The sequence below is a fragment of the Talpa occidentalis genome, unplaced genomic scaffold (genome assembly GCF_014898055.3).
Source record: "Talpa occidentalis isolate TD23 unplaced genomic scaffold, MPIMG_talOcc4v2.1 talOcc4.14, whole genome shotgun sequence".
Lineage (NCBI taxonomy): Eukaryota > Metazoa > Chordata > Mammalia > Eulipotyphla > Talpidae > Talpa > Talpa occidentalis.
The window spans coordinates 42,280,605-42,302,291 of NW_023601433.1; the positions used below are offsets into that span (position 1 = coordinate 42,280,605).

The following is a 21,687-nucleotide window of genomic DNA, read 5'->3' on the forward strand; positions in this document are numbered from 1 at the left end:
ATGAAATAGGCCTCAGGTTAGGAAATAGAATAATGTCAAATGCTAATGAAAAGAAAGTGGGGCCTCCTCTGGTGGCGCAGAGGTTGAGCTCTGTGCTGCGGTTGAGCTCTGCTCTGTGAGGCTGCCTGCATCCTCAGCAGCGCTGGTTCGTTCCCCGGCCGCCAGCGAGTGTCCCAGGAAAAAAAAAAAAGTTACGAAATAGTCGGGCCTCCCCTGGTGGCGCAGGCAGTTGAGTGCAGCGCTGTGAAGCTGTCCACAGCCTCTGCAGCGCGGGTTTGATCTGAACTGGCCAGTGAGAATCCCACATGGCACGGCAGACCTCTCCTGTTGCGCCTGCTGCTCCCCTCAGCAGTGTATTTCAGTCAGTCTGCCTGTTCTGTTCCCCACTCTGTCTCTGGTGAATCCTCTCACCCTCCCGCACATCTGGCCTGTGCCACGGTTCTTATATGCATGAATAAATTTTAAAATATATATATATATATAAAAGAAAGTTATGAAATAGTATTTCTTGGTCTTCCTTGAAGGAGTAACAATTGGGGGAGGTGGGAGGGACAAAAATAGGAAAATCTATTTTTCAAATATCAGTCAATTTAAACAAAAGTGTAACAGCAGAAGTTACACTTTTTTATAATGAGAAGACAATGCAGAACAAGTACTATGGTTTTCATTTTTGTCCTCAATTTGCACTTTTAAAACAGTGGTAATGAAAAATTCAGGAAGGTATCTTTATTATTGTTTAGTTTGCAGGCAGATGAAAGGAGTTAGGAATGGTGTTAGGTAGTTACAAAGAAGATATGATGCCCTTTACAGATCAAAGAATAACATCAAAGATTAATCTCTTCTAGAACATTTCTGGCAGGTTTCTCAGGTAAACAAAACAGCCCAGCAAATAATGAAAAACACTAGCTAAATGCAGGCTGGTCAGTAACAATAAATCTCCAAAGATAAACTTAAAATTGATATAGACTCCACAGAGATTCTAAATTGATAGGAAGATGTTACATCCAAACACTAAAATACTGAACCTGGCATTTGGCTTGTTCAACTTCCTTCCTCCTTCAACCCACCAATTATAGATGCTACTAGCAAAATCAGCATCCTGACCATGGCCCTTGTAGAAATGTGACATTCACATGAAGTCTGATCACCAAGAATCAATCTGCCCTATAACCACAAAAAGGTTATGAGATAAAATTCAGAATGCTCAGTTAAATTTAAATTTCAAGTAAACAGCAAATCATTGTTTAACATGTCTCATGCATATACCAAAAATAATTTACTGCTTATCTGAAATCCATGTTTCAATGTGCATTTTTTTTTTATTTTTACATACGGAATCTGGCGGTATTACTCAAAAGTAAAGGGTTTCCCAAGAAATTTCAAAATTCCCACAGTAAGATTACCAGTAATCTTTCCTTCTGGTAATTAAAATGCTAGATACAGGACAAAACTAGGTCTCTGGGGAGTTTCTGATCAATGTTGTTGATCTTAATACTTTGTCACAGGGATATCTTCCAGCTAGGTTATATAACTAACTATTCATCACGAGGGGAGAAGTATTTATTTTTGTTCAATGCACAATGATTGCTGAAATATCTTAAAAAACAGACTTGGTGAACTCATTTTACCAACAGAAAAATGGCATAAAAGATAGGGATCTTTTTATAGACTGCTTCGAGTGACATATATTTATTTTGCCCTGATTCATGAGAGGCTTCCAAAAATGAAACAGCTCTACATCTTTTGCAGACAAATACTCTAACTACATAATGTCAGAACATTAAGGTTTTTTTTTTAATCATTCTAACACTTTACAATACCATATCAGGAAAATATTTTATACTGATTCACTACTGCTCACTCAAGAATCTCAAAACACTTCATAACAATCTTATGATACACAGTGGATGAATAAATCAAGAAGCTTTCATTTTTAAGTTATCCAGTGTTGCAAACAGAGTCTAGAACAGTATGTGCCTTCTAATGCCAAGCATTAGAGTCCACTCATTAGTAGCAAAAGAAAGGTCACATTTTAAAATTTCTTGCTCATCAGAAAAGAAAAACCAGGTAGGGGCCTCCCTGGTGGGGCAAGGGGTTAAGATGCAACACTATGAAGCTATGCCACAGCCACTATAGCATGAGTTCCATCCCCTGCCAAGGAGGTGACCCACATGGCACAGCAGACCTCTCCTGATTCTCCCACTGCTCCCCTCAGCAGTGCTTTCGTTCTGTCTGCCTGTTCTGTTCCCCACTCTGTCTCTGGTGAATCCTCTCATCCCCCATACCTCTGGCCTATACCCCAGTTCTCGTATGCATAAATAAACAAATCTTTAAAAAAAAGAAAGAAAAACCAGGTAATTGCTTGGAAAGAGAACATTTTAAATAAAAGTTGATTGGTGGAATACTGACCCACTCTAAACAGAACCTCAGAACCATGGCTTCCATAGTCTTCAATTTAGGTTGACAGGAAAAAAAAAAAAAAACTGGAAGTTACTCTGCTATCTAAGGAAAAGGTAAGGAGAACCCCAAGGTTAATTACCCTAACTGAACCTCTCAATCCCCCAAAAGACAACAAATGGAGAAAAGAAGCACTTGAGAAAGACACTAATAACTGGTTCACAGGCATAAATCTTACATAACCATATGAATTGCTATTAATGGACAGTGTCACAAATATTGATTATGGGTAATACCTGTTCAGGAGATTGCCATATTTACCTTAAGTTATAACCACCCCAAAAGAGTTAAGAGTCTAGGAACACATATAATAAAAATAAGGAAGCTAACTTTAAAAAAGCTTTTTCCCACCCCTGGGATAACACTCTTCCTGAAAGTCATTGTTAAGGGCCTCCCTGCTGGCGCAAGTGGTTAAGCACAGCCCTGTGAAGTTATTTGCAGCCTCTATACCATGAGTTCGATCCCCATCTGGAAAGGAAGCTACCCACATGGCACAGTCCGCCTGTCTCATCCGCTGCTCCCCTCAGCAGTGTGTTTCAGCCAGTCTGCCTGTTCTGTTCCCCATTCTGTCTCTGATGAATCCCCTCACCCCCCCGCACCTCTGGCTTGTACCCCAGTTCTTGTATGCATAAATGAATCTTAAAAAAAAATTGTTAAAGCAGAGGTTAAACCACTGCAATTGTTACTCTAAACTGGAGTTTCATGAGATTAACATGAGGTGAATTTTGGTAGGGAGTACAGGTATTTATACTGGGAAGAATGTGTGCCATGATCTGGGCCTTGAAAATTACATTTCTTTTCCAAAGTATTGTCCTAGAAAGGTAGGACATAATCCTGAAGAGCAGAGTATCATCCTATCAAGTGGTGATGCTGAGGAGACTCAAGAACTGTGCTCATCAAACAATATGTTCAATATATCCTGCCAGCCTTTGTTTAAAATGCAAAGAACAACTTTTATAAATTTATGTGCCAAAGCACAAAACTATATTGTTGCATGTCTAACACACTGTCATTTGATATTAACACACAGGTATCTGAAGAGATAAAGATCCCAGCTCTCCTATCATATGACAACTTTAAACTCTGATTTTTCTTATTTATAACAGGTAAATGTCATTTATGGAATTCACAGGCATATGAGAAAATTTATGATCTGACAATTTTCAACTGGTTTGACTTCATGAAAGTAATATCAAAGAAAATTTTGAAAAATAAAAAAAGCAATTTCTAAAAAGGGAAGAGATGTATATATATATATATATATAAATATCTGAATTAGCTTAATAATAAATGAATATGGTATAATAAACTTTGTCTGACTTAGAGATTCTAAGACATTAGTATAATATTTACTAGGTGGAGTCATCTTCTAATTAACACCAATATAAGCCCTAACACCTATGAAAGTACTTTGCTTAGTCTAGACCAGTGATTTTTCCACCACATTGGTTCCTATGCTCCCTTTTATATTGCCCAATAAACATTCAATGAAATTTAGTTATGTCTTTTTTAGATGTTCTAAGGGTAAGAAACTAAACAATGAGTCCATGCCCCTCAATTGAGGTCTTTTGCTGGCACTTCAAGGCAAATCCTAGATCTGTCAGGACTACAGTAAGTCTTGATATTTTTATTCAGGGTAACCAAGACAGAAAATATCATTATATCCAGAAACCACTAAGGACCATGTAATCATGGGTGATTTGGACAAGCTTTTAAAAAAGGGCAAGTGTGCTGTATCAGGCTCCACAGGAAAAGTCCTTCACTGGAGAGTCTGCAAGGTTATGATCCAGGTAGGCAATAATAAGAAGACACCAGGTTAAGAATTTCTATTTCTACAACTCCCTAAACACATAAACTGCTCCCTTCCTCCTCCATGGGCTCCTGATAGAATATGAGCTGGCCCCATCCCATATCTGCCATCACAGTTGGCCTCCAGGAATGCGACTTATTAAAAAAATTTTTTTTAAAGATTTATTTATGTTTTATTTATGTATGTATACAAGAACTGGGGTACAAGCGAGAGGTGCTGGGGTGAGAGCATTCACCAGAGACAGAGTGGGGAGCAGAAGAGGCAGACCGACTGAAATACACTGCTGAGGGGAACAGTGGGGGAGGCAGGAGAGGTCTGCTGCACCATGTGGGTAGTTCCCTGACTGGGGATTGAACTCGTGCTGCAGTGGCTGTGGATAGCTTCATGGTCTGAGACTTATCCCCTTGCGCCACCAGGGAGGCCATGACTTATGAAAATTACAGAAGACCAGGAAACATATTTTGCTATATTTAATTTTGACCTACATTTTAAGGGCTGGTAAATCTTGTTCAGGGTCATAAAAATTGTTCTAAGCAGTTAGGGACCTCTTGATTTTTGTGTTCACTATGTAGCACTTCAGAAAAAATAAACAATGTTAAGAGATCCTTTTGAGAAAATGAAACGTGAGGAAAACATAAAAATTTAAAGAACAGATTCAGCCTGAAAGTTCCCCACCATCCTTTTCAGAGCATCATGTAATTTCTCTAAAATCAAACAGTTAAAAATATTAGAAAAATGAAATTTTTTAAATATTAGTAGAAAAAAATATAATAGTAGGGCCTCCCCGGTGGCGCAGCGGTTGAGCGCTGGGTTGTGAAGCTGCCAGCAGCCTCTGCAGCGCCGGTTCGATCCCCGGCTGCTCCCCGGCCACCGGAGGAGGGTCCCACATGGTGCGCAGACCTCTCCTGCCGCCCGCTGCTCCCCTCAGCAGTGTACTTCGGTCCTTCTGCCTGCTCTGCTCCCCTCTCTGGCTCTGGTGAATTCTCTCACCCTCCCGCGCTTCTGACTGTACCCAGTGCATGTATAAACAAAACAAACAAATGAATAAATGAATAAATAAATATAACATGCCTCTATTAAAAAAAAAAAAATTAAAAAAAAAAAAATATAATAGTAGATATGCAATATAATATGTAACTCCTCATGACAAGAACTTATATATATGGTGGCCTACCATTCCGCTATTTGGATGTTCTGTATTTTGTTCAATCAACTGTTTCTTGTTGAATAGCTAGGCTATTTCTCTTTCCTATTATTTACTTAATGAATTATAAATTGTTAATGAATCAATGAGAAATGTTTAGATACATCCAATTATAAAAAACAAAAAACAAACATGTAAGAAAAGCCACCTTGGTTTTCCCCTGGTGGCAGTTGAGCGCTACGTTGTGAAGCTGTCCACAGCCTCTGCAGCACCGGTTCCATCCCGGCCAGCTGGTGAGAATCCCACATGGCACGGCAAACCTCTCCTGTCACACCGGCTGCTCCCCTCAACAGTGTATTTTGTCAGTCTGCCTGTTCTGTTCCCCACTGTCTCTGGTGAATCCTCTCACCCTCCCGCACATCTGGCCTGTACCCTGGTTCTTATACAAATAAATAAATAAATCTTTAAAAAAAAAAGAAAGAAAGAAAAGCCACCTCACCTGTTAACAGTAAAAATGTTAAAGGTTAACAGTAAAAATGTTAAAAACGAGGAAAAAACCCTACCAATAGAATTTTCTTGTTACAATAAACCAAATTTTATATTATAACTATCCCAAGAGCCAAATATTTCTTCTCCTCCATCTCTCTTTATTCAACTATTAAATATTACCTAAATAATCAAGCCATTTCATAATGAAAAATTACCTGCATTTAAAATACACAGTTCCTTCGTGGCTTCCATCATGCTTTCCTCTCTCAGGATTGTCCCATTCAACTCCCAGCCAGACTCCTAGCAAGAAATTAAAAACAAATGAGCAATAAATGATGACAGAGGTAATACAAGCAAATACAGTTTGCAATGAAAACCTTTTCACATAGGCACCATTGGAAGAGAAAGAAAACAATTAACTCTATAGACTCAGGATTTCAATCAGTAAATGGATCAGCATGCTTGGTTCAAAAGCCAACAAAAATCACAAGTGTATTGAGCACTTACTAAATGCCAAAAATTTTACTTTGAATTATTTTCATGACAGACATTTTATCTTTGCAAAAATAAAGTATCTTTGAATTATTATCCTCTTTTTACTAGTTCCTGAACAAATGCACAAATTTTTGAGTCAGAATCTAAATAGTAATATACTGTTCAACAAAAATCTATATATAAATAGTACTTATTTAATATAGGTAAAATAATTTGCACAAAGCCATACATCTTCAAATCCAGGTGACTACAACTCCAGAAGCCAAGACTTACCCAATATACTGTGCAATCTACAGCGCCTATACCACCTTCCAGTTTGAAGAATATTTTCTTTCCCCTCTGTCCTCCCTTCCATCCATATTTATTAAGTCCCCACTACACATTCAGCACTGTGCTATGTGCAAAAATAAGAGAGGGACCTCCCTGGTGGCGTATGGGCTAAAGACACAGCACTATTAAGCTATCACCAGCCACTGCAGCACGAATTCAATCCCTGGCCGGGAAGCTAACCCACATGGTACAGCAGACCTTTCCTGTCTCACCCGCTGCTCCCCTCAGCAGTGTATTTCAGTAAAGCCGCCTGTTCTGCTCCCAACTGTGTCTCTGGTGAATACTCTCACTCGCCCGGCAACCTCTGGCCTACACCCCAGCTCTTGTATTCATTCATAAAATAAATCTTAAAAAAAAAAAAAAAACAGATTAGAGAGAGATTATGGAAGAAGCACTACTTAAAGAAATAATTACTAAGAATATTATAAAACTAAAGAAAGTTGTCAAGTCAAAGATTCAATAAACTCTACAAACACCAGTCCTCCCTAGTGGTGCAAGGGGTTAAGCACAGCACTGTGAAGCTTTCAGCAGCCTCTGCAGCAAGAGTTTGATCCCTTGACACCAGGGAGCTACCCACATGGCACAGCAGACCTCTCCTGTTTCACCCACTGTTCCCCTCAGCAGTGTATTTCAGTCAGTCTGACTGTTCTGTTCCCCACTCTGTCTCTGCTGAATCCTCTCAACCCCTGCACCTCTGGCCTGTACCCAGTTCTTATATGCATAAATTAATAAATCTTAAAAAAAAAAAAAAAAAAAAAAAAACAGAAAATGAATGATACCTGGACCACTGCAAATTGTGAAAAAAACCTTGGGGAAAAAGTGAAGACAAGTAAGGGACCCTGAACAGCCAAAACAATCTTGAAAAAGAACAAAGTGAGAGAAGTCACACGTTCCTATTTCAAAACTTACTACAAAGCTACTAAAATCAAAATAATGCAATGATGTATTCGTTTTTAAGTGGAGTCTTTAGGATTTCCTTTGTATGACATCACATCATCTGCATATAATGATAGCTTTACTTCTTGATTCCCAATTTGGATTTCTTTTATATCTTTCTCTTGCTTAATTGCTCTAGGTAGAACTTCCAATACTATGTTGAACAATAATGCTGAAAGTGAACATCATTGTCTTGTGCCAGAACTTTTTTTTTTAAAGATTTATTTATTTATGCATACAAGAACTGGGGTATAGGCCAGAGATGCAGAGGATGAGAGGATTCACCAGAGACAGATTGGGGAGCAGAACAGGCAGACTGAAATACACTGCTGAGGGGAGCAGCGGGAGAGTCAGGAGAGGTCTGCAGCACCATGTGGGTCACCTTCCTGGCCGGCCAGCTTCATAGGTTGCGTCTTAACCCCTTGCGCAACCAGGAAGGCCCCTTGTGCTAGATCTTAATGGAAATTTTTTTAATTTTTCACCATTGAGTGTGATGTTAACTGTGGGTTTGTCATGTATGGCCTTTGTTATATTAAGGGATACGCCATCTATCCCCAGTTTTTTGAAGTTATTTTTTTTTAAACACAAATAGATGTTGATCCTATCAAAAGATTTGTCATCTGTTAATATAATTTTTATCTTTCCTCTTATTGATGTGGTGGATTACAAGGATTTTGACTTTTGGGTCTTGAACCATCTTTGTGTCCCTGGAATGAATCCCACTGTCATGGTGTATGATCCTTTTAATTTATTATTGAATTAGGCTGGCTAAGATTTTGAGGATTTTTATGAGTATGTTCATAAAGAAGCCGGTCTGATTATTTTTGTTTGTTGTATCTTTATCTGGTTTTGGTATCAGGTTTTTGTTGGTATCAAACAATGTTTTGGGAATTATTCTATCCTCAATTTTTTGGAAGAGTGTGAGAGGGACAGGTATTAGCTCATCCCTGAAGGTTTGGTAGAACTCACTAGTGAAACCATATGGTCCTAGACTTTTGTTTTTGGGCAACTTTTGATTACTGTTTCAATTTCCTTGCTTGTAATTGGTCTGTTCAAATTTTCAATTCTTTTTGGATTCAGTCTTGGATGGTTGTATATTTCTACTTGTACATCTCCTCTAGGTTATTCAACTTACTCGCAGATAGATGTCCACAGTAATCTCTCTTGAGCCTCTGAATTTCTGAGATGTCTATTGTAATTTTTCCTCTTTCATTTCTATTTATTTGAATTTTCTCCTCTTTTTTCTTATTTTTTTAAAGATTTATTTTTATTTATGCATACAAGAACTGCGGTGTAGGCCAGAAGCATGGGGGGGGTGAGAGGATTCAACAGTGACGGAGTAGGGAGCAGAACAGGAGGATCTACTGAAATACACTGTTGAAGGGAGCAGTGGGCAAGACAGGAGAGGTCTGCTGCACCATGTAGGTTCACTTGCTGCCCAGGGATCGAATTCATGCTGCTGTGGCTGCTGACAGCTTGATAGCATTGACTTTAACCCCTGAGCCAGTAGGGAGGCCTACCTTTTTTCTTAAGAGTATCTAGAGGATTGTCTATTTTATTTTTTTAAAAAAACAGTTTTATACAAATTCAAAGAGGTACCTGCCCCCCTATGTTTACTGCAGCACTATTTACAATAGGTAAAATATGGAAACAACCTAAATGCCCAAAAATAGATGACTGGATCAAGAAGATGTGGTATATATACAAAATGGAATACTATTCAGCAATCAAAAAAATAAGCTCATGCCATTCGCAGCAACATGGATGGAGCTGGGAGGGGTTATGCTCAGTGAAATGAGCCAGAAGGAAAAAGAAAACTATCAGCTGGTTTCACTTATACGAGGAATATAGGGGAACCAACTAAAGAATCACGAAAAAAAAAATAAAAACAAAAATTAGCAGACAACCATAAATCAGAGACATTCTGTGATGGAGAGGGGAAGAAAAGGGATCAAAACAGGGAAGAGTAGAGCACAGGGACTCTGGTGATGGTTTTCGGGTGAACTGGTGGTAGGAATTTTACAGGAATACACAATGATGTAAAAGATATAAGTAAAAAAATAAAATAAAATAAATTTAGATTTCATTAATTTTTGGACTAATTTCACTTAATTTCTGCTCTCATTTTTTATTATTTCCTTTTTATGCATTTTGATGCTCCTTCATTTGGTTAGTATACACTGATGTCATGTCTTCTCACTGGATTATTCCCTTAATCATTATATAGTGTCCAACCCTGACTCTTGTTACCATTTTTAACTGGAAGTCTATTTTATTTGATGAGTATCATTCTCCCTAATTTTCTTTGGGTCCTATTTGCTTATTGGATTGTTTTCCAACCCTTTACGCTGAGTCTATGTTTTTCTTTGGAACTCAGGTGCATTTCCTGGAGACAGCAAAAAGTTGGATTCTGCTTTCTAATCCAACCAGTCACTCTGTACCTTTTGATTGGAGAGTTCTGTCCATTTACATTTAGGGTGATTACTGATATATGAAGGTCTGCTATTGCCATTTTGTCCTTAATTCAATAGTTCTATTTCCTTGTTCAGTTATTTGTGTATTCTTTTCTTTGATTTAGAAGTGAGAGCCCCTTTCAACATTTCTTCGAGGGGAGGTCTAGTGTTTGCAAACTTCTTCTACTTATCTGATATGCCCTTTATTTCTTCCTGATAGCTGAAGGAGAGCCTTGCAGGATGCAGGATGCCTTGCTGGCAGTTTTTATCTTTAAGTATTTTGATCATGTCATTCCGTTCTCTCCTTGTCCATAGTGTTTCTTCAGAGAAGTCAGATATAAGCCTTATCAGGATTCCTTTATACGTTACCTGCTTCATCCCTCTAGTCAGCTTCAATATTCTTTGTCTTAAACTTTGGAAGTCTTATGATTTTGCTGCAGGGACTAGTACATTTAGTTTCTTCTCCAGGTTTTGTTTTTTTTTTTTTTTTTTTTTTTTTTTTTTATAGAGGCATGCTTTATTATTTTTTGCTGGTTTGTTGTTTGTTTGTTTTTGTTTATACATGCTGGGTACAGTCAGAAGCGCGGGAGGGTGAGAGAACACCAGAGCGGGGAGCAGAGCAGGCAGAAGGACCGAAGTACACTGCTGAGGGAGCAGCGGGGCGGCAGGAGAGGTCTGCATCGCATGTGGGACCCTCCTCTGGTGGCCGGGGAGCAGCCGGGGATCGAACCGGCGCCGCAGAGGCCGCGGGCAGCTTCGCAACCCAGCGCTCAACCGCTGCGCCACCAGGAGGCCCTTCTCCAGGTTTTGAATGTTTTCCTCTACTATATTTTTAAATAAGTTCTCCATTCACTTTTCTCTTCTGGGATACACACTATTCTTATATTGTCTTTCCTCAAAGACTCAGATAATTTTCACAGCATTGATTTTTATCTTTGTATTTCTTATTCTTCCTCTATATGGATTCTTTTTGCATCACCTTCTAAGTCACTAACTCCATCTTCCATTTGTTTTATTCTACTTCATAGTTTGCTTCAGAAACTATCTCCTTTGTTATCTTTGTACATCCTGCACCTCCATTATTTTCTTAAAGCTTCAATTTCCATCTCTGTTCACTAATTTTATTTCTCTGGACACTGGTTTTGGCTTTTGTATTTGGTTTTGTATTGTTTTCGTTTTGGTTTTTAATGAGCTGTTCTGTTTTTCTTTCATGTCTTTGAATTTCTTTATCATAGTAATTTTGAACTCTAGCTGATAGAAAGAAAAGACCCTCTATGTCTTTTTTTCCCTCCATGCCTTTTCTGCAACTTCCATGTGATTAGTTTCTGGAGAGTTGTTCTCTCCCTGTGGTGAAGAATTCCCCTAATGACTCAAGATGCAATTTGTTGTAACATTTTTGGTGTGTTAGGGTCAATTATGTGTTCAAGTGTCTTAAGGGTGCAGAGTATCCATTTTTCCAGTAGAGGGTGGTGTATGTCAGGGAAAACTGATTTGCAGAAGCTACTTCTGGGAGTGGGAGAAGGGCTTGGAGGAGTCTTTCCTTAGTGAATGCGGGGGAGGGGCAAAGGGCAGTTCTGCCTTCAGTACCACTGACAGCCCTCCTCTCTGGGTTTCAGTCTACATGCAGGGCTTTCCCTGCAACTGGAAGGCTGAGCTTTCCTGGGCAGCTGCAGTGAGCCCTTAGAGAAGCTGGGGGAGGGATTGACACTTTTCCGCACTTTGTCTTCTTCACTAGGGCCCTGTCCACTGGCTTACCCCAGGCACTTTTCACAGGTCTCTCCCCACAAAGCAGCTCTGCCTGCTCTGGGACCACCCTGCCATGAGATTGGGGTGTGAACCCTGGTTTCTGCCATAGCTGTGCCTCTAACCACCCACCTTTGTTGTTTAGAATTGAATTCCCCCAGTTATGCTTAGTCGGCATGGGTCTCCAAACAAAAGGTTACTTGTTCAGTTACTTGGTAAAGGAGAGTTAGGGTTGCAGGTGGAATTAAGGCTGCTCATCAGCTATCTTTAAGTGAGGGAGCTCACCCACTGGGAACAATGTGTCACAACCCCAGGTTGTGGAGAAATCTGTGGGAGGGGGTGTGCTTTATTCTTCCCACCACAGCACAATGTCTAGGAGGTGATCTAGTTTTGTCCCAAGTCAACTGTTACAAACTAGTATATTAACTTAGAAAGAGCGCTTAGAAAGGGTGCTTCTCACCCCCACATTTCATGAAAAAGATTTAAATCAAATTCTTCAAATACATTTATGACATCAATGTCTGACCAACTACATGAATGACATTTTTTGAAGTACCTCACACAATTATCTAGGACCCATGTATTAGTTTCCTATTGGTGCTATAAAACAACAAACTTAGCATCTTATAGCTCTTGACGGCAGAAGTCTATTGAGGGCCTCAAAGAACTAAAATCAGGTGTTATACAGCTGTATTCCCTTCTGCAGTTTCTAGAGGAAAATCCATTTCCTTGCCTTTTACAGCTTCTAGAGGCTGCACACATTCTTTGGTTCATAACCCCCTTCCTTCAAAGCCCACAATAGTCAGTCTGAATGTTCTCACATCACACTGACACTGTTCTTCCTCTACCAACCCTTGTGATATGTTGGGGCCAGATAGATGATCTCCCTAATTTAACCTTAATTCCCCCTGCAACTCTAACTCTCCTTTGCCAAGTAACCAAACATAGTGACCCCAGGTTGTGGAGACATCTTTTATTTGGGGTTGGGAGGATGTTTTATTCTTCCCACCGCAGCACATCATCTTTTATCCCATCTACAGTTTTAAGATAACCACATTTTAATATATTTGTGTATAAGACTAACTCAGGAAATTATATTTACAACCACAAGTAGCCATTTGCAAAACATCAGAACTGTTGTATTTCCTTAAGTAATTCTTAAAATGTGCATTTACAGTAAGAGCTAGCACTATACACTTTCAACAACTTAATTCATTTAGTTGTCATAACAGCCTGACAGCAACATCCAGTGATATAACCCCAGGAATAACTAAATCTGTTTCTATTTTTTCTGCATCTTTGTACCAATTCCATCAGATCCCCTTCAAAGGAAATCCAACACTACCATCAATTGAGAGAAGGTAACAGAGAGAATGCCCCCACAATGAAATCAGTAAGGAGTAAATGCACAGTGGCTCAATCTTTACAGTTATTTGCACGAAGAAAAAAAATTGTCTAATAATACATAATGGAAAAAAGTGTCTGAGGCAGATGGGCATGAGTAGTTTGGTGGAGGAAATTTTTAAAAAAAGTCAAACTCACAGGCTATTTAATAAATGAAAATAGTATGTACCATTTCATAGCACTCATCTCTGATTAAATACTTCCATCAACATTACTGTATTTGTGATGCACTATTCTGGTATGCCTTTAGGAAGTGGCACTTATTCCCCCTAGGAGCTGCAGTACTATTGGCGTTTAGCAGTTAGTCTTCAACTGTGGATCCTAAAGTCAAATTGTCTCCACGGAGAAAAGCACCTTGCCCAAGGGCAACCAGAACAGTGGCAGATCACAGAAGTCTAAAGGCCAAACACCTTATCTCAGCCAGGAAAGACTATGATGGACGATCCTACCTTCAGAGTTCGGCTGAAACCTCTGCTTAAACTAGATCACAGCTCAATTTCTCCTTTGTCCAATCCTGCTCCCCTTCCATGCTCTCCCACTGGTATTGAGTACAAGAGTAAATCTCTAATAAACTTTCTGAACACAAAATTTCCTGAATGTGATCTCCATCTTAGTTTGTTTCCTACAGAACTGGAGATTTCCAAGTCTTGGTCCAATATTTTCAAACAGAAGTTTTACAATACTTAACATGAATCTTAAAATGTTCATATTCTAAGCAATAGAGTAGAGAGGGCATGGGTTCTGAAATATAGATTTCAAATTCCAGTTCTACTATATGCAAATTTTAAGACCTGAGTCTAAATCTGCCTAGTTCAGTGACTCTTAAATCTTACTATCAGAATTCCCTGATGACTTCTTAAAATATAGATTGCTAGCCCTACACCTCCAGTTTCTGATTCAGTAGCTCCCTGGTGAGGCCAAGAATTCTCAATTTTTTTTTAAAGATTCATTTTTTCTTTTAATAATAAATTTTATTTTTATATTCCCCATACAATTTCAACCCCCCCAATTTTTTTTTAAGAAAAATCATCTCATGTTTTATTTCTTGTAATCTCTTCAGACAGTAATTAGATAAAATGTATATTCGTTTGAATGAAGCTGACAAAAGTTCATAAGGAGACAGACATATTTAGAGAGAGCCAACATAGCATTGTGGTTGCTAACACAATTTTGATTTATTTTTAGGATAAAAGTAGGTAAAATGATAATTACAACATGGTTTATACAGCAAATAATAGATTTAATTGTATATTCATGAAAAGACTCAATAGTGTTAAGTAAAAAAAAAAACTATCACTTATGATATTGGAAGTGGCAAGAAACTGCCACTCCCTTTTTTTTTTTATTAAATAATAAATTTTATTTTTATATTTCCCCATACAACTGCACATGCCCCATTCTGACCCCATCCCTCCCCTCCCGGCCCCCACCCCAAAAAGTGTCTCTGGTTCATAGTTTTTTGTTGATTTTGATTTTCACTTTCTTATAGTTATTCATTTTCCTGGTCCTTATTTAAGTTTTCTAGATTCCTGCTATGAGTGAGACCATCCGGTATTTTCTTTTTCTATTTGGCTTATTTCACTGAGCATGATCCCTTCCAGCGCCATCCATGTTGCTGCAAATTGCATGTGTTTATCTTTTTTGAATGCGGAGTAATATTCCATGGTATATATGTACCACATCTTCTTGATCCAGTCATCTATTTTTGGGCATTTGGGCTGTTTCCAAAGCTTAGCTATTGTAAATAGTGCTGCTATAAACATAGGGTGCAGGTGTTCTTTGGAATTGATGTTTCCTGTGTCCTTTGGGTAAATACCTAGGAGTGGAATTGCTGGATCATATGGAAGCTCTATGTTTAGTAGGTCAGAAATCTCCACACAGCTCTCCATAGTGGTTGGACCAGTTTGCACTCCCCACACAGTGCAGAGAGTTCCTTTTTCTCCACAACCTCGCCAACATTTGTTGTTGCTAGTTTTTTTAATATGTGCCATTCTTACTGGTGTAAGATGGTATCTCATGGTAGTTTTGATTTGCATTTCCCTGATTACAAGTGATGTTGAACATTTTTTCATATGTCTGTTGGCCATTTGCATTTCCTCTTCAGAGAAGTTTCTTTTTAGCTCTTCTGCCCATTTTTTGACTGGGATATTTTCTTTGTTGTTGTTGAGTCTCATCAGCTCTTTGCAGATTTTTGTGATCAGTCCTTTATCATTAGTGTTGGGTGCAAAAATGTTCTCCCAGTTGGTGGGGTTTCTCTTTGTTTTGTTATTGTCTCTTTTGCTGTGCAGAAGCTCTTTAATTTGATGTAGTCCCAGCTGTTTATCTTTGCCTTCACTATCACTGCTTTGGGTGATGTGTCTGTAAAGATGTCTTTGATATGCAAATCACGTAGTGTTTCACCTATATTTCCTTCTATGTATTTTATGGTTTCAGGTCTTATGTCTAGTTCTTTAATCCATTTTGAGTTGATTTTTGTGTACGGTGTGAGGTAGTGGTCAAGCTTCATTCTTTTGCATGTAGCAACCCAGTTTTCCCAGCACCATTTATTGAACAAACTTTCTTTGCTCCAATGCATAGTCTTTGCTCCTTTGTCAAAGATTAGTTGACCATAAATCTGTGGGTTTATTTCTGGATTTTCTATTCGATTCCATTGGTCTGTATGTCTGTTCTTGTTCCAATACCATGCAGTTTTGATGATTATGGCTTTGTAGTAGAGTTTGAAGTCTGGGCGTGTGATGCCTCCATTTCCTTCTTTTTTTTTTTCAGTAGAGCTTTGGCTATTTGGGGTTTTTGGTGATTCCATATGAATTTCATCAATAATTGTTCTATTTCTTTGAAGAATGACATTGAAATTTTGATTGGAATAGCATTGAATCGGTATATTGCTTTTGGTAGGATGGCCATTTTAATAATGTTTATTCTTCCAATCCATGAGCAGGGGATGTCTTTCCATTTCTTTGTGTTTCTTCTATTTCTTTTAACAGTGTTTTATAATTTTCTTTGTATAGGTCCTTTACCTCTTTTGTTAGATTTATTCCCAAATATTTGATTTTTTTTGTTTCGATAATAAAAGGGATGGTTTTTTTTTATTTCTTCTTCTTCAGATTTATTGTTTGTGTATAGGAAGGCTACTGACTTTTGCGTGTTGATTTTGTATCCTGCCACTTTACTGAATTGATTGATAAGTTGAATTAGTTTTTCTGTGGAGTTTTTGGGGTTCTCTATGTATAATATCATATCATCTGCAAATAGTGATAGTTTGACTTCTTCTTTTCCTATTTGGATTCCTTGTATGTCTTTCTCTTGTCTTATTGCTCTGGCTAGGACTTCCAGTATTTATTGAAAAGCAGTGGTGAGAGTGGACATCCTTGTCTTGTTCCAGATCTTAATGGAATTGCTTTCAGCTTTTCACCATTGAGGATGATACTGGCTGTTGGCTTGTCATAGATGGCCTTTATGATGTTGAGGTATGTTCCTTGTATCCCAAGAATTTCAAGGGCCTTTATCATGAATGGGTGTTGCACTTTGTTTAAGGGTTTCTCGGCATCTATTGATATTATCATATGGTTTTTATATTTCTTTTTGTTGATGTGTTGGATAACGTTGATTGATTTTCTGATGTTAAACCATCCTTGTGTCCCTGGAATGAATCCTACTTGGTCGTGGTGAATTATCTTATGGATACATTGTTGGATTCTGATAGCTAAAATTTTATTGAGGATTTTTGCATCAGTGTTCATTAGGGAGATTGGCCTGTAGTTTTCCTTTTTTTGTGTTGTCCTTGTTCGGTTTTGGTATTAGTGTATGTTGGCTTCATAGAACGTGTTTGGTATTGTCCCTTCCTTCTCAATTTTTTGGAAGAGTTTGTGAAGGATAGGCACTAATTCGTCTCTGAATCTTTGGTAGAATTCATTTGTAAATCCATCAGGTCCTGGGCTTTTGTTTTTGGGAAGGTTTTTGATTACCATTTCAATTTCGCTGCTTGTAATTGGTCTGTTTAGGTGTCTATTTCTTCTTTATTTAGCTTTGGGTGATCGTAGAGTTGTAGGAATTTGTCCATCTCCTCTAGATTGTTGAACTTGTTTCCATATAACTGTTCATAGTAGTTACTGATTATTCTTTTGATTTCTGCTGTGTCCGTTGTGATTTCTCCTCTTTCATTGATGATCCTGTTTATTTGTGCTTTCTCCCTTTTTTCCTTTGTGAGCCTGGCTAGGGGTTTGTCTATTTTATTGATTTTTTCAAAGAACCAGCTCTTGGTTTCATTGATCTTTTGGATTGTTTTTTTAGTTTCAATTTCATTTATTTCTGCTTTGGTTTTATTTATTTCTTTCTTCTACTGGTTTTGGGGTTTTTTTGCTGTTCTTTTTCTAGATCTCTGAGCTTCGAGATTAGGTTGTTTCTTTGAGTTCTTTCTTGTTTTTTGATGTGAGCTTCTATGCTATATATTTTCCTCTTATTACTGCTTTTGCTGCATCCCATACATTTAGGATATTAGTGTCCTCCTTGTCATTCAATTCAAAGAATTTTTTAATTTCTTCTTTGATCTCCTCGTTAGTCCAGTGGTCTTCCAGTAGTGTGGTTTTTAATCTCCATGAGGTAGGATAGTTCCTTGCCTTCTTTTTATGGTTTATTTCTAGTTTGATGCCTTCATGGTCAGAAAAAATGGTTGGTATGATTTCAATCTTGGTGTATCTGTTGATGTTTGTCTTGTGCCCCAGTATGTGATCGATGCTGGAGAATGATCCATGTGCGCTTGAGAAAAATGTGTACTCCGTTTTTTTTGGGTTTAGTGTTCTATAGATGTCTGTTAAGCCCAAATGCTCTAGGTCCTTATTTAGAGCTTTAGTTTCTTTACTTATTTTTTGTCTTGTTGATCTATCCATTGTTGATAGTGGTGTGTTGAAGTCTCCCACTATGTATGTGTTTTCTCTGATGTCTGTTTTCAGAGAGGACAACAGTTGTCTGATATATTTTGGTGCTCCTTCGTTTGGTGAGTATATGTTAATGAGTGTTATTTCTTCTTGAAGTATTGTCCCCTTGATCATAATGTAGTGACCATTGGGGTCTCTTTTTATTTTTTTGAGTTTGAAGTCTGTTTTATCTGATATAAGTATAGCTGTTCCTGCTTTCTTTTTTGGTCCATTTGCTTGTAGGATTGTTTTCCATCCTTTAACTTTAAGCCTATTTTTTCTTTTGTAGCTAAATGTGTTTCCTGGAGACAGCAAAAGGTTGGGTTTTGTTTCTTAATCCAGCCTGTGACTCTCTGTCTTTTTATTGAAGAGTTTAGTCCATTTACATTTAGAGTTAATATTGATATGTTAGCATCTGTATTTGCCATTGTGTTTGTCTTTCCTTTGATTTTATTTATTTATTCTTTTAATAACTTTTTTTTTTTTTTTTGGTCTTCTTTTGTTGTTATTCGTCCCTCTGAGGTTCTGGCTTTAGGATTCCTTGTAGTATTTTTTGGAGTGGGCAACCCCCCCATTTTGACCCCAATCCCTCCCCTCCCACCACCCACCCCCCCAAAAGTGTCTCTGATTCATAGATTTTTGTTGATTTTGATTTTCACTTTCTTATAGTTATTCATTTTCCTGGTCCCTTATTTAAGTTTTCTAGATTCCTGCTATGAGTGAGACCATCCGGTATTTTTCTTTTTCTTTCTGGCTTATTTCGCTGAGCATGATCCCTTCCAGCGCCATCCATGTTGCTGCAAATTGCATGTGTTTATCTTTTTTGAATGCGGAGTAATATTCCATGGTGTATATGTACCACATCTTCTTGATCCAGTCATCTATTTTTGGGCATTTGGGCTGTTTCCAAAGCTTAGCTATTGTAAATAGTGCTGCTATAAACATAGGGGTGCAGGTGCTCTTTGGAATTGATGTTTCTGTGTCCTTTGGGTAAATACCTAGGAGTGGAATTGCTGGATCCTATGGAAGCTCTATGTTTAGTAGGTCCAGAAATCTCCACACAGCTCTCCATAGTGGTTGGACCAGTTTGCACTCCCACCAACAGTGCAGAAGAAGGATTTATTTATTTATTTTAAAGAACTGGGATGTAGGACAGAAAAGGGGGCGGGGAGAGAAGGGGGATGAGAGCATTCACCACAGACAGAGAGGACAGAGAGGGAAGCAGAACAGGCAGACTGACTGAAATACACTGCTGAGGGGAGCAGCGATCAAGGAAAGGTCTATTGCTCCATATGTGGGTTAGCTCCCTGGCCGGGAATCAAACTCAGGCCATAGTGGTGACAGCACCGAGACTTAACCCTTATACCACCAGAGAGACCCCAAGAATTTGCACTTCTAACAAGCAAAGCAAGTAATGCAGATATTGGTTAAGGAACCACAACTTAAGATCTGTTCTAAGTTTATTACTAAATTCCCCTCTATCAATTCAGGTCAGTTCTTAAAATATAGAAGATAAGCAAAGATTTATTGATTAAGTAAGCCATATAAATAAGCCTAACATACTGCTTCTTACAAAAATAAGAAACTAGAAATTAATGTCTAAAACTTGGGAATGATTAAACAAATTATGCATGATATTAAACATAACCATTAAAGAATACAAGTAAAACAATTAAAAGACAAACTACCAAATAGGAGAAAACATTTGAAAATCATCTCTGATAAGGGGTTAATACATCCCCCAAAATATTTAAAAATGAACTGAAGACCTGAATTATAGACATTTTCCCAAAGAAGACATGTAAGAGACCAACTTGTACATGAGAAGGTGCTCAACATTACTAGTCATCAAAGAAATCCAAACCAAAACCACAGGAGATATTACCTCACCTTTTTTTTTTTTTTAATTTTAAAAGGAAAGATATATTAGGAAAGGAGAAAGAAAAAGAGGCCCCTTCACACTCACAGGCAGGCAGAGCCGCCTAACTCTCACATTCTTTGATACTAGAATGACTAGTATCAAAAAGACAAGAACATAACAAGTGTCGGTGAAGATGTGGGGAAAAGGGAGACCTATGCACTATTGGCGGGAATGTAAGCTGGTGCAGCCAGCTTAACATTACAAAGACTACTTAAAAGATGAGAAATAGAGGGCCCTCCTTGGTGGCGCAAGGGGTTAAGCAGCAGTACAATGATGCTATCTGCAGCCACTGCAGTAGGAGTTTGATCCCCTGCCAGGGAGGTGACCCACATGGCGCAGCAGACCTCTCCCGTCTCGCCCACTGTTACCCTCAGCAGCGTATTTTGAGTACATTTGCCTGTTCTGCTCCCCACTCTGTCTCTGGTGAATCCTCTCACCCCTCCCCCGGCATCTCTGGCCTGCACCCCAGTTCCTATATGCATAAATAAATCTTTAAAAAAATCTTAAAAAAAAAAGATGAGAAATAGAACTACCATATCATCCAGTAATTCTACTTCTGTGTATTTATGTGAAGGAAATGAAAGCACTAAACTGTAAAGATACCTGCAACTCCTTGTTCACTGTAGCACTAATTACAATAGCCAAGACACAGAAGCTACCTAAGTGTCTATTGATAGATGAACAAATAAAGAAGTTGTAATATAAAGACATGCATCCCTTAACAATGGAAATACATTCTGAGAAATGTGTTGTTAGGTTGTACAAACAGAGTTTACTAACAGAGTTTACAAACCTAGGTGGTATAGCTTATTACACACCTAGGCTGAATATAGGGACCACCATCATATAAGCAGTCCATCATTGGTCAAAATGTCATTATGCAACATGTGACTATTACATACATATACACACAGAAATATCATTCCACAATAAGAGAAGAAAATCTTGCCATTTGGGATAACATGGATAAACCTTGAGGGAATTATGCTAAGTGAAGTCAGACTGAGAAAGATAAAGACTACATCTCTCACCTCTATGTGGAATCTAAAAGAAAGAAACAACCTCCCTGCAAAAAAAAAAAAAACCCAAACTCATAGATACAGAAAATCGACTGATGTTTGCTAGGGGGATATAAGGGTGGAGGCTTCTGGGTGAAATGGGTGAAGGTGTCTAAAGGTACAAACCTCCAATTTTACAGTAAGTCCTGGATTTGTAACATACACCATGGTGGCTATAATTAATGCAGGTATACCTCATTTCATTGTGTCACAAATAATGTGCTTTTTACAAATTGAAGATTTGAAGCCACACTTTTGTGTATATGTGTGTATGTGTAAAAGAACTGGGGTGTACGGTGGCGCAGCGGTTGAGCGCTGGGTTGCGAAGCTGCCCGCAGCCTCTGCGGCGCCGGTTCGATCCCCGGCTGCTCCCCGGCCACCGGAGGAGGGTCCCACATGGCGCGCAGACCTCTCCTGCCGCCCGCTGCTCCCCTCGGCAGTGTACTTCGGTCCTTCTGCCTGCTCTGCTCCCTGCTCTGGCTCTGGTGAATTCTCTCACCCTCCCGCGCTTCTGACTGTACCCAGTGCATGTAT

General features: G+C 38.6%; 1 protein-coding gene across 3 annotated transcripts in view; it reads right to left on the reverse strand.

Annotated features, from left to right (window-relative positions):
- TBCE (tubulin folding cofactor E) overlaps window positions 1-21,687 on the reverse strand; it is a 64,257-nt gene that overhangs the window by 34,199 nt on the left and 8,371 nt on the right. For all 3 annotated transcript variants that reach the window (XM_037510389.2, XM_037510387.2, XM_054694981.1), the window contains exon 3: window positions 6,116-6,200. In XM_037510389.2, the coding sequence (XP_037366286.1) occupies window positions 6,116-6,200 (85 nt within the window). The remainder of the gene's footprint in view (window positions 1-6,115; window positions 6,201-21,687) is intronic.